Source organism: Rhinatrema bivittatum, chromosome 12, assembly GCF_901001135.1.
Source record: "Rhinatrema bivittatum chromosome 12, aRhiBiv1.1, whole genome shotgun sequence".
In the NCBI taxonomy this organism is placed as follows: Eukaryota; Metazoa; Chordata; class Amphibia; order Gymnophiona; family Rhinatrematidae; genus Rhinatrema; species Rhinatrema bivittatum.
In genome coordinates this window covers 77165372-77183661 of record NC_042626.1, presented here as the reverse complement: position 1 = coordinate 77183661, position 18290 = coordinate 77165372, and the positions used below count along the sequence as shown (strand labels likewise).

The 18290-nt window shown below is 50.6% G+C and overlaps 1 protein-coding gene across 2 annotated transcripts in view; it reads right to left on the bottom strand.

Annotated features, from left to right (window-relative positions):
* Positions 1-18008, bottom strand: part of PIP4K2B (phosphatidylinositol-5-phosphate 4-kinase type 2 beta) — a 66775-nt gene extending 48767 nt beyond the window's left edge. The window contains exons 1-3 of one of the 2 annotated variants that reach the window (XM_029572984.1): positions 17718-18008; positions 12536-12633; positions 12004-12100 (exon numbers count right to left, since the gene is read on the bottom strand). In XM_029572984.1, the coding sequence (XP_029428844.1) occupies positions 12004-12100; positions 12536-12633; positions 17718-17867 (345 nt within the window). In that variant the 5' untranslated portion in view covers positions 17868-18008. Of the gene's footprint in view, positions 1-12003; positions 12101-12535; positions 12634-17054; positions 17075-17717 lie in introns of those variants that run through there. The other variant, XM_029572985.1, reaches the window with a different exon arrangement.
* Between the last annotated feature and the right edge of the window lie 282 nt (positions 18009-18290).

The window sequence follows — 18290 nt, the reverse complement described above, 5'->3', positions numbered from 1 at the left end:
AATGATTGAAATCCTCAAGTTCATGGACTCTCCTAAGGAGATCGTGGTAGTCCTGGTTCACGATATCCTTGAAAGGAGTTATTGCTGAGGAAGTGGAAAACCCCTCACAGTGCCTCCCATGAATAAGGCAGCTGACAGGATTTACCAGTCGTCCAGAAGGCTCCCAGGTTTGATAAGTGACAGCTTCCTCACCAAAATCGGTGGTAGTCGAATCCACTCTCAAAAGAGCAGAGGCGGTCCTCTGACCCATTCCTCAGCGCCCCGGGGAAGGATCACAGAGCGATGGACACTCTTGGGAGAACGTTTTTTCAAGTGAGCTATGATCATTGCCCACAAACCTTCCTACCAGCTCTAAATGAGCCAGATACTCATGGGACATCTGGAAGCAGGTGGCAGGAAATAGCCAAGCAACAGTAGCAACAGAACACCCTCATGTCGCTGGTATAAAAGGGCCTGGAGCACAGAATAGACCAAGGTCCAACGCAACCTACGATGTTGGTTGAAACAGAATTGAGGGTCTCTGCAGCAGGACTCGGCGCCTGCAGAATGGCATAGCTGCGGGCCTTGGATCTCTGACCAGAGGTACAGTAAAGACATGCTGACATGCCATGTACTGGGGAGAATCTCTTTGGAGATAAGGTGAGGAATGCGGTGGCCCAGCTCTGGGACCATCATGAAATCAAACAACTCTCTGCCAGCACTCCAGACCTGTCCTCCTCTGCTAGGAGGTCAGCGAGATTGGAGCAGAAGTCATCTTTCTTTTGCCAGAGGAAGTTCTATCCTCTGCCCCCTCGCTACTGTCTGCAGCAATCAGGGCTTCCCCGCAGACATCCCAGGCAGCAGAGAGCTCCCAAGACCCAGCCAATGTCTCAGTCAACTCCAGGGACGGGGTTTTGACTGGGTCGTAGGGAGCGTAGTCCAGTTTCTCATATCCGGGGCAATGGATCGGGGGCAGGCTGCAGTTCTTTGCAAACCAATGGCCCAGTATAACCTCAGACCAGTGGGTTCTTTCCTTCGTCTATGAAGGTATTAATTGAACCTATTGGGTGGCCCTGACAAATTGCCCTCCAAGCCTGTTTTGGGGGCTGGTAGTACAACAGGGGGTGTACTAATGGAGCTCTCCTCCTCTTAACGGCCCACAGCGGTCGAGCCTGTTCCAGAAGGGCAAAAGAGGGCATAGATTTTTACTCCAGATACTTCTCGATTCCAAAGAAAACAGGAGGACTCTGCCCTATCCTAGACCTAAGGCCTTGAACAGATTTATCAGAAAGGAAAGTTCAAGATGGTTTCCCTGGGCACCTTGATCCCCCTTTTACAAAAAGGGGACTTGCTATGCTCTCTCGATCTCAAGGACATGCACACCCACATCGAGATCTTCCAAATTCATTGGAAGTATCTCTGATTCGTGGTGGGAAAACAGCATTTCCAGTATCGGGTATTGCCGGTCGGGCTCGCATCAGCTCCACAGGTATTTACAAAATGTCTGGTTGTGGTGGTGGCGCACCTCCGCAGGCTGGGGGTGCATGTTTTCCCTTATCTGGACAATTGGCTATTCAAAAGCACATATCATGCAGGGGCTATCAGGTCTGTGTGCTTGACCATCTGAGTGTTGGAGTCACTAGGGTTCATCATCAACTACCTGAAGTCCCATAACAGCCCCTTACTTCAATTGGACTTCATAGGAACCCTGCTAGACATGGCTCAGGCCAGGCCTTCCTACCCTCATCAAGGTCATCAGACCATCGCGAAGGAGATTCAGCAAAGCCAGCAGGTGTTAGCCTGGAACCTGTTGAGGCTGTTGGGTCATAAAGCCGCAACCATCCACATCACTCCCTTCGCATGACTGTTCATGTGCAAGGCCCAGTGGACCCTGAGGTCACAGTGGCTCCAGGCCACACAGAGAGTCTCCAGGATTGCATCTGAGTCATCATGCCTCTCCGGGACTCTCTGTCCTGGTGGCAGGTACTTTCCAATCTGGAAAGAGGGATCTCTTTCCAAGGCCTCCTACCCAAATTGTCCTAACCAAGGATGTGTCCATCCTGGGCTGGGCAGCTCATGTAGATGGACTCAGCACCCAGAGTCTCTGGTCTGTCCAGGAAAGCTGTTTCCAGATCAGTTTCCTGGAGCTCCGGGCCATCAGGTACACAGTATGGGCTTTCAGAAATCAGCTGTCCAACAAATTTGTCCTGATTCAAAACCGACAACCAAGTGGCAAATTGGTATGTCAACAAAGCAGGCTGATATGGGCTCGTACCTTCTGTGTAAGGAAGTGCTTCAGATTTGGTCACGGGCCCTGTCCCATGGGATGTGCTCAGGGCCATGTACCTGGTCGAAATGAAGAACATATTACCAGACAGACTGAGTCATGCCGTCAGATTCCATGAGTGGCTCCTGGACCAGGGGATAGCAAAATCGGATATTCCGCCTCTGGGGGACCCCATACGTGGATCTCTTTGCGTCCCCTTGCAACAGAAAGATGCCTTGATTCTACTCCCTGTATAGGACAGATGGCAAACCAGCTTCAGATGCTCTTGCCCAACATTGGAGCAAAGGTCTTCTTAACATGTATCCTCCGATTCCCCTAGTAGGAAAGCCTTTCTTGAAGCTTTGCGAGGACAAGGGGACTATGATCCTCATAGCTCCTTATTGGCCGAGATAGGTCTGGTTTCCACTCCTCCAGGAGTTGTCCATTCGGAGACCAATCAGTCTAGCGACTTCCCCAGATCTCATCACGCAAGATCAAGGCAGTTGAGACATCCAACCTCCATGCCCTATTGCTCACAGCCTAGATGTTGAGAGGTTAGTTTTGCAAGCACATGATCTTTCAGAAGATGTTTCTCGAGTCCTGGTAGCCTCTAGAAAGCCCTATGGAATGAAGTGGAGAAGGTTTTCTGTGTGATGTGAACAGAAGGCCCTAGATCTGTTCTCCTGCCCCACACAAAAACTGCTCGATTTCCTTCTACAGCTATCAGAAGCTGGCTTCAAGACCAATTCCGTTAGAGTTCATCTCAGTGCAACTGGCACATACCACCAAGGTGGAGATGGTATACCTATCTCTGTACAGCCTATAGTTGTATGTTTCATGTGGGGAATGCTTCAATTGAAGCTTCCCCCTAAGGCCTCCCACTGTGTCTTGGGACCTCAAAAGAAAATTCTTCCTTACCTGCTAATTTTCGTTCCTGTAGTACCATGGATCAGTCCAGATGGTGGGTTATGTCCCCCGTCCAGCAGATGGAGTCAGATCAAAGTTCTGAGGGAGGTGCCACATAAGCCCGCACCCCCTCTATGTCCCTTCAATAACTAGACTATCAAAGCCATAACAAGAAGGAAAAAACGGAGGGATCAAGTAAACCTCAGTTAACATGAAACTAGAACTGTAAACTGTAATTGCAACTGGAAAACTGTTGTCCAACGGCAACTTGCCAACAGAACTGTATGAAACAGCTCCACAGAAAAAAAGGAAGAGGTCGAGCAGCCGATCCCTTGTCTAGAAAAACCCACCAATCTGAGGGCGAGCGTCTGGACTGATCCATGGTACTACAGGAACGAAAATTAGCACGTAAGGAATAATTTTCTTTTCCCTGTATGTACCAGGATCAGTCCAGACGGTGGGATGTACCAAAGCTTTCCTACTGGGGGTGGGCCATAGATAGCCCTGCTCGAATGACCCTGTCGCCAAAGGACCCAGAAGCCGATGAGCGAACATCCAGATGATAACGGCGAGCGAAAGTATGCAGTGACTTCCAGATGGCCATCCTGCAAATTTCCTACGACGAGACCAAAAGACTCTCCGCCCATGAGGTCGCCTGGGCGCGGGTGGAGTGAGCCCGGACCCCCAGTGTACATAATTTCTGTACTCAGGGCCAGGGCAACAAGAACACTTCGACTCAGCAAGAGGTTTAAAATTTAGTTTATTTGGCTTTTTAAAGAAGAGTCAAAGACAAGTGTTCCTGGGAGATGCTATATGCCCTCTATCTGTAATAACTAGCATCTCAATGAATATATGACATGCCCTGACTTATATAATCAAAATACAGCACTACCGACAAATAAAATAAAAACATTGATATTTACACCAGAGGAGGATGTTTCCCCGCTCCAATGTAAGATGACGTAATGGCTTCCTTCAGCCAGCGGGCGATCTTCGTCTTAGAGGCCAGATGCCCTTTCTTAGGACCGGACCAAAGGACGAAGAGGTGATCCGAGAGCCGAAAGTCGTTGGTCACCTCCAAATAACGTATCAGGCAACGCTTAACATCGAGTTTGCGTAGGTCCCGAGAGTCAACTGAAGAGAAGGAAGGCAGCTCCACCGACTGATTCAGGTGAACGGTAGAAACCACCTTGGGTAGGAATGAAGGTACTGTGCGCAAGGTGACCCCGGAGTCGGTAAAGCTAAGATACGGTTCCCTGCAGGATAATACCTGAAGTTCAGAGACCCGACAGGCCGAACAAACGACCACCAGAAAAACTGTCTTGAGAGTGAGGTCCTTGAGAGTAGTGGTCCATAAAGGTTCGAAAGGACTGCCTCAGAAGATCTGGAGCACTACGTTAAGGCTCCAAGAGGGGCAAGGAGCCTGGAGCGGCGGCTTCAAATGCTTTACTCCCTTAAGGAAACGAACGACGTCCGGATGAGAAGAAAGTGGAATCTCTGTCCCTCGGCGAAGCAAAGCTCCTAAGGCCGCCACCTGTATATATATAGAAACATAGAAACATAGAAATGACGGCAGAAGAAGACCAAACGGCCCATCCAGTCTGCCCAGCAAGCTTCACATTTTTTTCTCATACTTATCTGTTTCTCTTAGCTCTTTGGTTCTATTTCTCTTCCACCCCCACCATGAATGTAGAGAGCAGTGATGGAGCTGCAACCAAGTGAAATATCAAGCTTGATTAGTTAGGGGTAGTAGGGGTAGTAAACGCCGCAATAAGCAAGCTACACCCATGTTTATTTGTTTTACCCAGACTGTGTTATTCAGCCCTTATTGGTTGTTTTTCTTCTCCCCTGCCGTTGAAGCAGGGAGCTATGCTGGATATGCGTGTAGTATCAGTTTTTCTTCTCCCCTGCCGTTGAAGCAGAGAGCTATGCTGGATATGCGTGAAGTATCAGTTTTTCTTCTCCCCTGCGGTTGAAGCAGGATATGCATTGAAAGTGAAGTATCAGGCTTATTTGGTTTGGGGTAGTAACCGCCGTAACAAGCCAGCTACTCCCCGCTTTGTGAGTGCGAATCCTTTTTTCTTCTCCCCTGCCGTTGAAGCAGAGAGCTATGCTGGATATGCGTGAAGTATCAGTTTTTCTTCTCCCCTGCCGTTGAAGCAGAGCGCTATGCTGGATATGCGTGAAGTATCAGTTTTTCTTCTCCCCTGCCGTTGAAGCAGAGAGCTATGCGTGAAGTATCAGTTTTTCTTCTCCCCTACCGTTGAAGCACATATACCGTTGAAGCACATATACTGTACTTGAAGAGAGTTATAGGCTAACCCCTTCTCCAAGCCTGCCTGTAGGAACGAGAGAATCTGAGTCACCAAAATGGATTCCGGTGTGTAGCATGTGCCGTGCACCAAGATTCGAAAACCTTCCACACCTGGACGTAGGCGACGGAGGTGGAAGTCTTACGTGCGCGAAGGAGAGTCAAAATCACTGCCTCTGGGTAACCACGGCGTCTCAATTTGCGCCTCTCAAAAGCCAAGCCGCAAGACAGAAGCGAGCTGCCTCGTCGAAAAATATTGGGCCTTGACAAAGAAGTTGTGGAAGATGCCTGAGGCGCAGAGGCCCGTCCGTCGCCAGGTTGAGAAGGTCCGCAAACCATGGGCAGCGAGGCCACTCCGGAGCCACCAGAATCACTGTGCCTTGGTGGTTCTCGATTCTTCTTAATACCCTGCCCACTAGAGGCCAGGGGGGGAAAAACATAGATGATGGGGACACGGCAGCACTAGAGCATCGACACCCTCTGCCCCGTGTTCTCTTCTGCGACTGAAGAAGCGAGGGGCCTTCGTGTTGCGAGCTGTCGCCATGAGATCTACCTGAGGAGTCCCCCAATGGTGGACGATCAGGTGCATCGCCTCCTCCGAGAGTTCCCACTCTCCCAGGTCTAGATGTTGACGGCTGAGGAAATCCGCCTGTATGATGTCCACCCCGGCGATGTGGGAGGCCGCCAATCGGACCAAATGTAGTTCCGCCCACGCCATGAGTTTGTCCGTTTCCAAAGAGACGTGTCGGCTTCTCGTGCCCCCCTGCCGGTTGATATATGCCACCGTGGTCGCGTTGTCTGAGAGTATCCTGACCGCTCGATGGCGAACTAGGGGCAGGAACTCTTTCAAGGCTAGGTGGACCGCTCTGGTTTCCAAGCGGTTGATGGGCCACCGCGCCTGTGCTTTCGTCCACTGTCCCTGGAGGGACCTCGTCTGGCAGACTGCTCCCCAACCCGAGAGGCTGGCATCCAGGGTGACCACTATCCAATCCGGAGTCTCCAAGGACATCCCCTGAGCCAAGTTCCGTGGGTCTAGCCACCAGTGGAGACTGTCTACGGCTGTCTGAGGAATCGGGAGAATCGCCTGAAAATCTCGTGAGACCGGTTTCCAGCAAGAAAGCAGAGCTCTCTGTAGTGGTCGTAGATGTGCGAAGGCCCAGGATACCAGATTTATAGTTGATGCCATGGACCCCAGGACGAAGATAATCCCACCCTGTGGGTGGAGAGAGAGCAGAGAAGTGCTTGATTTGATCCCGCAATGCCTGGGCACGTTGCGGTCGTAGGAAAACCTTGCCCACGGCCGTGTTGAACCTCGCGCCCAGAAAGTCCAATGACTGTGATGGAGTGAGGCTGCTTTTGGCGAAGTTGATGATCCACCCAAGGGACTGAAGAAGCTGTATCACTCTGTCGACCGCCTGATAACCCTGGCTCAAGGATTTCGATCGGATGAGCCAGTCGTCTAGGTAAGGGTGCACCAAAATACCCTCCCGGCGGAGAGCGGCTGCTACCACCACCATGACCTTGGTGAAAACTCGTGGAGCCGTCGCCAGACCAAAAGGAAGTGCCTGGAACTGAAAATGTTGGCCTAAAACTTTGAACCGGAGGAAACGCTAATGCTCCTTGAAAACTGGAATGTGTAGGTATGCCTCCATGAGGTCCAAGGAGGCCAGGAACTCCCCCCGGTGAACTGCCTCTATTATCGAGCGAAGTACCACATTTCCATCCGGAAATGTGGTACCTTGAGGGATTTGTTTACCAGCTTGAGATCCAGTATTGGGCGGAAAGTGCCCTCCTTTTTGGGCACCACAAAATAAATTGAATAATGACCCCAGCCCACCTCTGGGAGCGGCACCGGGGTAATTGCCCCCAGCTCGAGGAGCCAATCCAATGTCTGGTGAACTGCGAGCTGCTTCTGAAGTGACCCACAGGGGGAGAAGAGAAATCTGTCTCTGGGGGGGCCGTACAAAATCCAATGCGTAGCCGTGCTTTAGAATATCTAGGACCCACTGATCCGACGTGATCCAGACTCACTCCTCGTAGAAGAGGGAAATCCGGCCCCCTACCCTGGGGATCACCGGTTGGGTCGCCCTGACATCATTGTGGGGGCTTGGAGGGTGCACCATGAGGCAATTCCTCCTTGCCTCATGGTGCACCCTCCAAGCCCCCACAATGGGCTTGGAGGGTGCACCATGGGCCGGTTCCAAGAATGTGAGCGGGAAAGGGCCGGTTCCAAGAATGTGAGCGGGACGAAGGATTCCTGGAGGTCTGCTGCTGACGCGTGGTAGGGAAACGGCGTTGATTTCGGAAACGGTTTCTAGAGGAGCCGAAGGACCTTGTGGATCATGGCCGATCCTCTGGAAGCCGATATACTGCATTTTCTCCCAGGGACTTGATGATCTGATCCAGATCTTCGCCAAAGAGGAACTTGCCCTTGAACGGAAGTGATCCCAGTCGGGTCTTGGAGGAAGAATCCGCTGACCAGTTCCGAAGCCAAAGAAGGCAATGCACCGAGACCGCTGCCACCATGGCCCTGGAGAGCACCCAGAGCAGTTCATACAAAGCATCCGCCCCGTAGGCAATCACGGCCTCCAACCTATCCGCCTAGCTCATCTCCGGCAGGAGATCATGCAATGTGAGAAGCTGTTGCACCCAGCGGAGACCTGCCCTTTGTGCCAGGGAGCTGCAGATGGCCGCTCGCACTCCCTCGAACGCACTCCCTCGAACGCTCTCTTGAGATAAACCTCCAGTTTCCTGTCCTGTAGATCCCTCAATGCTGTGCCCCCTGTGACCGGAATGGTGGTGCGTTTGGTGACCGCCGAGACTGCGGAGTCGACCGACGGAACCTTGAGGAGCTCAAGAAAGTCCTTGGGCAGCAGATATAGCTTCTCCATGGCCCTACTAACTTTTAGCGTGGCCTCCGGAGCGTCCCATTCCCTAGAAAGCAGCTGAAGGAATGTGGGATGAGTAGGGAAAGCCCGCGTCAGGAGCCGGAGCCCCGCCAAAACGGGGTCCCCCTTCTTAGCCGAAGGCTCGGGCCCCGGTGGATCATCCAGGTCCAGCTCCTGCAGGATATGTGGGATCAGGTCATCTAGCTCATCCTTCTGGACAATACGCAGGACTCGGGGGTCGTCCCCTTCCAGCTGGCCTGTCAATAAAGGGTCATCCCCACCGGGATCCGTGACCGGGTCCCCCCCCTGCGTCCAAGGGTAGCTGCTAGGCAATCCCAGGGTGCGTGGAGATGGGCCCCCCGCCCCCCCACTCTGAGGGCCGGTGCCCGGAGGTAGGACTCTCCCAGGAAGGGAATACGTGCGTGCCAGTTTGGGAGGGGGTGGCCCAGGAAAAAGATCCAGGGGCTGGGAGAGTCTGGCCAAAAAGGCATTATGCATCAAGACTACAAACTCCGGGGAAAATGCCGGCGGATCCGAGGGGGGTCTGGTCAAAGGCTCCTCCGACTGGTGCAAGGCAATTGCTGGCTGCACGGGGTCCAAAACCGGTGTCAGAATTGAAAATGAGGGCTCCCCTTCCCCCTCCGAGACCTCTGAGTCAGCCGGGTCCTGCCGCAAAATGGCTGCCGTTCCCGCACTCCGCGGGAATGGGGCCGGCTACTGTCCACCGCTGCGGTCCTGATTTCGCGCACCGGAGACATCCCCCTGCCTCGAACTGCTCTCCCCACCGGGGAGGCAGTCGGCGCAAAGTCCATCCCTGGAGAGACGGCCCCCGTGGCGTCCACACACAGGGCATGTTGAAAGTCTCGGCATGCTGCGTGTGGGGGGAAGAGGGGAGGAGGAGAAGCACGGGAACCGGGGGAGCTGAGGCGCCACAAGCGCCAAGTGTACTCCAAAGCTGCTCGAGCCCCCCCCCCCCCCGACCAAAGCCCAAAAACACCGTCTGGGGAATGGGACTTCCCTGCGGACAACGGCAGCCCCGGGGAATGTGGCGTTGCAGGGCCAAGGGTCGGGGGGTGGGGGGAAGAGGTTGGTGCCACCAACGTGCACCCCCGTGCAGCACAAGTCCAGGAAGAAAGGCTGTAAAAGCAAATAAACACAGGACACTTACCCCATCTACCAAGTCAGAGCAGTAGGAAGAAAGCAAGGCAGGCAGAAAGAAAAACAAAGCAACAGGTCTGCCTGCAAGTGCCACTAAGGGAGCCAGCCAATAGGGCTCTCCCTAAGAGAAAACTGAACTGTCTTTTTTTTTTTTTTTTTTAAATGAGAACTTGATCCCTCACAAAAATATAGTTAACAAAAAAGGTAAAAGTGAGGAGAAATTCTACACTCAATCCATGTATTGGGGAACTGATGTTCCCCTGCTCACATCTGCTGGAGTCAGAAAGATACTGAAGGGACATAGAGGGGGTGCGGGCTTATGTGGCACCTCCCTCGGAACTTTGATCTGACTCCATCTGCTGGGTGGGGGACATAACCCACTGTCTGGACTGATCCTGGTTCATACAGGAAACGTGGTGTTAGCTCAGCTGATGAAAGCTCCTGTTGAGCCACTGCGAACCTGTGACCCGAAGTACCTGACCTGGAAGGTCATATTTTTGGTGGCAGTCACCTCAGCATGCTAGGTCAGCGAGCTCCAGGCCTTAGTAATTTTATCAAGATAGTGTGGTATTGTGTACGCACCCTAAGATCCTGCCTAAGGTGGTGATGAACTTCCATCTTAATCAGTCCATCATCCTGCCAACATTCTTTCCCAGGCCCCATTCACACCAAGGCGAACGAGTCTTGAACAGTTTGGACAACAAGCGAGCCTTAACCTTCTAACTGGAGTGGATAGAAGCCCATAGACAGTCCACCCAACTTTTTGTTTCTTTTGATAGGAATAGTTTGAGCTTTGCCATTGCCAGACACTATCGAATTGGATGGCAGATTGCATCTCCTTCTCTTATACACAGATGTCTTGTGGGCCATGTCAAGGCTCACTCTGTCCGAGTCGTGGCAGGGTCGGTGGCCCACTTGGAGCAGTTCCGGTGGAGGAGATCTGAAAGGCTGCGAAGAGGAGTTCGCCACACATTTACATCTTACTATTTTGTTGGGTAGGGATGGCCAACGCGACAGTAGGTTTTGCCAATCTGTCCTTTGGAATCTGTTTGAGGTGTAGAACCCAACTCGCTCCTGCCTAGGGCCTGTTTGGATTCAGGCTGTCTACCCTCTCTGTTACCGATAGCACCATTTTTGTCTTGTCTGCGGCACCTAGTTTCGGTGTCTGTTGGCCCACTTTTTATGTTGGGAGTGCAGTCTGTAGCTAGGGATTCACCCATGTGTGAGGAATACCATCCTATTTGTCCTCGGAGAAAGCAGAGTTGCTTACCTGTAAGAGGTGTTCTCCGAGGACAGCAGGATGTCAGTCCTCACGAAACCCACTTGCCACCCCACGGAGTTGGGTTTTTCCTAACGTTGATTTATATCTATGTTAAAAGACTGAAGAGAGACCTCCCGTGGAAGTGTGGTATAGTGCATGCTGGGCATGCCCAGTGTGGCAAGTCAAAGTTCTAGAAACTTTGACGTAAGTTTTCCGTGTCGGGGCTCCATCTGATGATGTCATCCATGTGTGAGGACTAACATCCTGCTGACCTCGGAGAACACCTGTTACAGGTAAGCAACTCTCCTTTATTGTGAAAATGAGGGTACATGTAAGCTGAGATCCTTTCATCCATGCCAAACATGCATATTCCTGGAAGAAAATGCTTTAATGTGAAGGAATCAGCAGCAAACAAGCTAAGGAATGCCATTTAAAACCTAGAGGTGCTATCAAACATAGCTACCACTAACCTGACACACAGGGGCTACCATGGCTTTATCGAGCTCCTTGGGCAAAAGCTTGGACAAAGTATGCTGTAAAATCAGGCCGACAAAGAGGGAACAAAGTGAGAACTCAATAGACTTGACAGCAAAGAGACTGGAAAGGGCAGGACATCTACAAATCATATCCCTTTCAATCTGTGCTGAGTGTGAAGGACACAGAGCAGATCTCCTCTCACTATGCCCTTAAAGTTAATTTTAAATCTCAAATCATCTTTCCTGTTCCCTTGGACGCCACCAAAGTTTGATGATGGCCAAAGAAGTCAGCCGTATCAATGCTGGTCAGACCTCAAATCTACAAAGGAAGACTGGAGTTTGCTTCCCAACTTAGCAGAAGATAGGAAAGCTACCTTTACAGTTAAATCACTGATAGAAGCCCAAGACACTGCAGGGATCAGTCCCCAGTGGTGGGGGATGCTTCTGCGAGCCACTGACCCTGCTCACATACTAACATCTTATTCTGTGCTAAAAGATCAAGACCTTTCCAAAAGGGTAGGACTATAAATCCCACCTCTCAGGATTTTGGAGGTAACAGAAAATCGAAACATTTTAAAACAGCAAGCAAGAGATGCTCCTGCCAACATTAACATTTTGGCAAGAAGGAAGCAGTGAGGGGGGGTACATTAATGCCTGTGTTCAGAGAAAGGCAACAGGCAGCGGCAGCAGCAGCACCTCCCACTTCCTATCAACCACCACAAGAGTACCAGAAGGAGACCTGGACAAAGTTTGATTACCTGGTAATCCTGGTCATCAATCCCAAACCGTTCCCGCAGATTCCTGAACACCATCGGACAATACTCCTTGAATTTAAATCGGCTTGGCAGATTTTCCCTAGAATACCAGAAATGGCACCATATGAGCCTAGGATACCAACAGCATTGAAACACTTAATAAAACCACCCCCACTTCAGACTGGAGTCTCACAGTGATTTCCTGCAGCAGCAGCTCAGTTTCTAGCGCTGCAGATCAAATTGGCAGCAGGTTAGTCACACAATTGCACCCAGAATCTACTAAGAGCATGCACCCGTGGCAGTAGCAGCCGGAAGAGCCATAGACAGAAGTTAAAATGCTGTAGTACGACACTTTTCTTTATGAATCCATTGCTGTTTACTTGTTTAGAAATCCACCAGTTGAGCCACTTAAAGTCCAAAATAGCAGAGACCTTTCCTATTCATCTTACAGGCTTCTTCTGGTCTGCCAGTCATCAGGCAAGTAAAAGCATTTACCACTACAGGATTTGCCAGGGAAAAGCTCATATCCACTTACTTGTTGAAAAGATGATTGTCCACCTTGATCTTACTGTAAGCTTTAAAGTCATCAGGCATTAACATCACAGGGACAGGAACGTTACTCAGCTCATTAATCTGAAAGAAAGGAAGCACACCTAAGGCTTATAACACTGTGTGGCAGCATCCCATGGATTGCTTCTTGCTTTTATGGTCACCAGTAACACAGGGGAAGGGCAGTCACATTCCAGCTACTTCATTCAGCAAGAAAACTTAAGGGAAGAATCTGAGGGTGCCCATACCCTTAGAGCACAACCATAGAGCCCTACATCCATAATCTCCTACTGATACTGCCACAGTGTGAACAACAAGGAGCAAAACCAGGACATTTTCACATCTAAGACTTCAAGAGTTTCATATCACAGCTCATTGTTCAGCTGTAAATTATAGAGGGAGCAGGGATTTTTAAATGCAAGGTCTGACCAAACTTCCAGCCGAAGACATACATTTCATCCCTTATTCAACTTGACTCATAATGCCAAACCCAACACAGACAAATTGACCAGTTCCGTGGCTGCCTGGGAGTCTGGACAGCTTGGCTTTTTGTGATTTTCCAGAGGGGCTCTGCCTGGCAGCTGGGTCCTGTGCTACAGGGAACAGCAGCAAGACCCCAAGCTGCTGGAGCAGCCTTTTCCAAGACCATCAACTCCCAGCTATGGCTTCATCTAGTAGGAACTTGTGTGTTCAATCATAACTCCAGGCAGCTGGGGATAGGAAACCCTTACCGCACGATCTGTGAGGAGTGCTCAATGTAAATGTCAGCACATTTGACCAACAGAAACCCAACATATAACAGCCACAGGACACAGATTTGCTCCTGCTTGCTGGAGGTCACCTGATGGATGGCTCTGAATGAGCTGCAGCTTGGCACGATCAGACACAGATTAACTCTGGGTCTTCCCAATCAAATCCTGTGCTCCAGGAACTAAAGGGCAAGAGCTGTGGTGAGCAGCACACATTGCATTCAGCAGTTTGTGCTGAAGAATTTTTCCAGCTTGTGAGCAGTGTCGGTGAAATGTGTCCCTCACCCATCAGCATAACTTAACAGTACCGGGGCACTGTCACCAGACAATCTTACAATGACAAGCAGAATGTGCATTACCAAAACGTTTGAAGCCTAGTGCAACCTTTCCTGGTACTCTTACCTTCTCCCTATGTATTGAAAAAAAAAAAGAAATCCATTCCCAGAGTACCAAATCATTTTTATATTAATGCATCATGAATATCCTTAAGGCTCTCTTATTCTAATTACGCTACTATTTTTATTAACAAACATTAGCTATTCCACCTGTTCTTAAGTTGCCCTCATGGCATTTTACAATCAAAATTATAATTAAACTTTTACTTACGCTTGCATCAGTTTTTCATCAAAACAGAACATTAATCAGGAATATAGGACAAATATATCGATAAGGTCTAAACCCCAAGAACACAAGCTGGAGGAAATATGGAAATGCAAAACTGCAGCTCAGGATCCCACTCCTTATCAGTCTTAGAGTCGGCTCACAGACAGGGCACCTTCCCCCTCCCCGTAGAATGCAGGCTAATCTGGGGATCACAAGCATTTTCTGCACCCATGGCTCCCCTTTTGGGTGCAAGATCAAGAGTCACAAACGAATCCTCAAGCCAGGTAGTGGGAGCTCCCTGTTTCCACAAATCCTGAAACAACTATTGAACATCACCCGAAATAAGTTGGCAAGAAACCCTTTTGAAACTTTATAATCACATGGCAATTACAGGAACAGTTGCAACTGGATTGGTAGAATGAATCCCTCCTACTGATAAGGTTAAGGTGCCAATACATTCTTCTGGTGACCATTGGCTCCTGGACTTTTTGCAAGCCTCATCTCCAATCATTAATGCATGGCTCTCTTGGGCGGAGGAAAGTCCAGGGCCAGTAATTAAAGGGCATGCAAATGTTCTTGCAGGTTCTGAAAAGCCCACCGAAATCTGCCACACAAGGACCAATTCTGATGTAAGTCCCAATGCTGAAGCTGGACAAAGGCAACAGACCTTACTGTCAACAAGGCATCTTTCATAGGCCAGGTTTTAAGATCTTTAAAGAGAAATAAAAACTCACCACCAGACACAGCAGTCCTACTGCTCAATCCCAAGATATAAGAATCTTGAGAGACAGATGCTCAGGTCTGCACAGTAACTGGATGTGATAAGTTTTTTTTTAAAAGATCCATTTATCCTGTAAGCTCAGCTGAAGAAGATATATCAATAGTCCTTGCAGTTCAAAGGCTACTGTGTTCTAGCACTCTTGGCCAGAAGTTAAAGCAGCATGGGGATCAGGAAAATGGGTGAAAGGCAGCCACGTTCGACACCATCCACGTGAAGAGTTGGCACGTGAAAAGCTTTGAAAACATGGTTATTTAATCGGCTAAGAGATAGATTCAGAAAATCCTTAATGCAGAAGCTACGAGCATAGATGAGTTATTTTATAGTTTATATAAGTTTAGTTACTGTTAATTTCTTTGTAATTTTATAGTTTTAGATCTTTGTATTGACGCATGTATTATGAATTTTAAATTGTATATTTTGTAAACCAATGTGATGGTCTTTCAACTAAACACTGGTATAAAAAAAAAAAGTATGTATAAATAAATAAGTAAATAAAAATAATCACAGAGGAACTCTGTCAGTGAAGGGGAAAGCCAGAGATCAGCTGGGGTCTCTGGCTGACACTAGATGGGCCTTACCTGCTTTTATAGTCCATTTCAATGACTGCATCCAGAACACAGAAGACCTTTGTAGCAGAGCAAGAGATGAGGCAGAGTCTACCATGCCATATTTCTCAGAAATGTATACAATGCTCTCCAACATACTGCACTTCCTATGACAGAGAGCCATACATCCATCTCACCTGTTTTATAAGAACTGTTTTTTAATGCATTTATAGCCTATATGCAGTCTAAACATACAGCAGACATTCACGATTACGAGCAGAAATATTTATAATGTACCCAACTCAGGCACTACCAGGCTGCCTTCCCTTATGAAGCAGACCCACAAACTTGGAAAAAAAAGGGGGGGGGGAGGGGATGAGGAAAAGGTGATACTGACTAGGGGACCTTACCATTGTGCCTGACCCCTCACAACAGCGCGCTGAGCAGAGGGAGGGAAGAGTTGAAGATGGGGGTGCATAAGGAGGAAGGTAGGTGGTATAGCAGGCAATGTCAGGGTGCAGGTGGGAGAAGGAATGTGTTTTGCTCCCACCCCATCAGGACACTGAGCAGGAGGAGGGTAGAGAAGGAAGAGTGTCGGCGTACAAGGGAAGTGATGAGGTGTAGGTGCTGTGTTGGGAAGTGGTGGTGTCGTCAAGGTGAAGGAAGCAGGAGAGGCAGTGCTGGGGTTGGGAGGTGGTACTTGAGCAGTGTCAGGATGCAAGGGGGGAAGGGAGGCATTATCAGGGTACAGGTGCTGATGTTAGAGGGAAGGGAGGTGGTGAAGTGATTTGAAGGTGCAGCAGGTTTTATTGGTCTGATGTCCAGGTGCAGGAAGGGAGGAAAGATATGTCTCGGAGCAGGAAGTGGTGTTGGGCTATGGGTGAGGGGAGATGTGTCACGGAGCAGAAAGCAGTATGGGAAGCAGAAAGGACGGAGGTGGAGACAGGGTGCTGTGTTAGGGTGCTGGAGTAGGGAGAGGAAGGGGGAGCTGTGTCGGGGTGCAGGAAGTGAAGCAGTGATACAAGAGGGGATGGGAGGCGGTATGAGGGTACAGGAGAGGAAGGGAAGGGAAGAAATATTAGGATGCAGGAGGAGAGGCAGTATCAGGTGAAGGGAGGGAGGGAAAAGGCGTGGAGGCGTGTCTGGGAGCAGGATGTGGTGCTGGGGTATGGGGGAGGTGTGTCAGCAAGCAAGAGGCAATAGGTGGCATTGGCGAGCAGAGGAGGGAGTGGATGTGGTGAAGAGTGCAAGAAGGAGACGGGGGTATTATGTCAGGGTGCAAGAAGTGAGGTGTCAGGGATCTCTTATGTGGTTGACCCCCCATATCAGGATGCTGAGGAGAGAAGAGGAGATGTGATAATGCTGGGGTGGGGGGCCTCCCACCACACAGTTTACTTCCAACATCAGGAAGCTGAGGAGGGGCAAGGGGAGGTGGTGTGGGGGTTTAGAAGGAAAGGAGGCGGTGTTAGGGTGCAGGAAGGGAAGGGAAGAGGTGATGAAGTGGGATACTCTCACTGTGTGGCTGATGGGGGTGTCAGAATCCAAGAGGGGTTGTCGAGGTAGAGGACTGTAGAGGAGGTGGGGTGAGGGGAGTTAGGATATACAGAGTTGGGGGCAGCATAAGAGTTTAGGAGGGAAGGAGAGTCAATGTCAAGGGGAGGGTAGGAGGTGGTGTGAGTGGTTTAGGAGGTGAGAGGAGAGAAGGGGATTCAGTGTCAGGGTAGAGGAAGGGAGGGAGCAGTGGGAGGGAAGCACTTCAAAGCAGATTACATTCAGGTACTGTAGGTATTTTCCTACCCCCTGAGGTTTTACAATCTAATTTTGTACCTGAGGCAATGGAGGGAAAAGTGACTTGTCCAAGGAGCAACAGTGGGACTTCAACCCTGGTCTTCTGATTTGTAACCCACTGCTCTAACAGCTAGGTAGAGGGGGTTTAGGTAGAGGAGAGTCAGTATCGGGGTATGGGGGGGGGGATAAGGTTGAGTGGTATAGGAGAGGAGGAGCAGGGGTCCCTCTCGGGGTATAATAGGGGAGGGGAAACAGTATCCGTGTCACAGGAGGAGAGGGGGTCAGTGTGTGGTATGGGAAGGGAGATGGGTATAGGTGGGGAGGGGTGCCAGTACTGGGATGGAGGGAAGGGAGTGTCAGGGTAAAGGAGAGGAGGGGAGTCCCTGTCAAGGTATGGGAGGGGCGGGGAGGCAGTGTCAAGGTGCAGAAGGGGAGACAGTCAGTGTTAGGGGTGCATTAGGGGAATGGTCGGAATGAGGGGTATTGGAAGGGAGGTAGTGTCAGGGTAGCTGGGGTCGAGGCGGTGTGAGTGATATAGGGGGAGGTGAGAGGAGGCAAGGCAGTGTCAGGGGAGGGGAATCATTGTCGGGGTTGGTATGCGGGCTATAGGAGGGGAGGGGCGCCAGTGCTGGGGTTTATAGGAGGGGAGGGGCACAGGTGTTGAGGTTTATATGAGGGGGGTGGGTGTGGGGAGTCTCTTACCGTGTGGTTGACCCCCCACATCAGGACGCTGAGGAGGGGTTCGCTGGCCCGGAAGAGTTTCACCTTCTGGCACACGAAGTGCTTCTTCTTGGTTTTGGTTTTGCTGGCGCTGAGCGCCGCCGCTGCAGAGCTCGTGCAGTTCGAAGCCATCCCGGGCCCGGGGCTGAAGCCGTACGCACAGCTAAGCCGAGCCCCCACTGCTCCCTACGGCCGGCCCCGGGATCCCGCCTCCCGCCCGGCCGCGCTGCGCCTGACGCGCCAAGATGGCGGCAGCCCAGGGAGGGAGGGAGGGAGGGAGATACCACCAGAAGCTGTGCGGGAAGGGGAGAGAAAACCGGTCGTGCTGCCACACCCTGCCCCTGCTCCTCCTAAAATAGCGCAAGAGCCCCCCATCAGAACCGAAAGAGGAGCTTCAAACTCACCCCTCCCCACAACATTATACCACTCTGTGCCCCTCAGGATTATACCACCCTGTCCCCTCCTACCCCCAGAATTGTACCACCCTCTTCCATCCCAAGGATTATACCACCCTGTGCCCTCCTGTCCCCAGAATTATACCACCCTGTGCCCTCC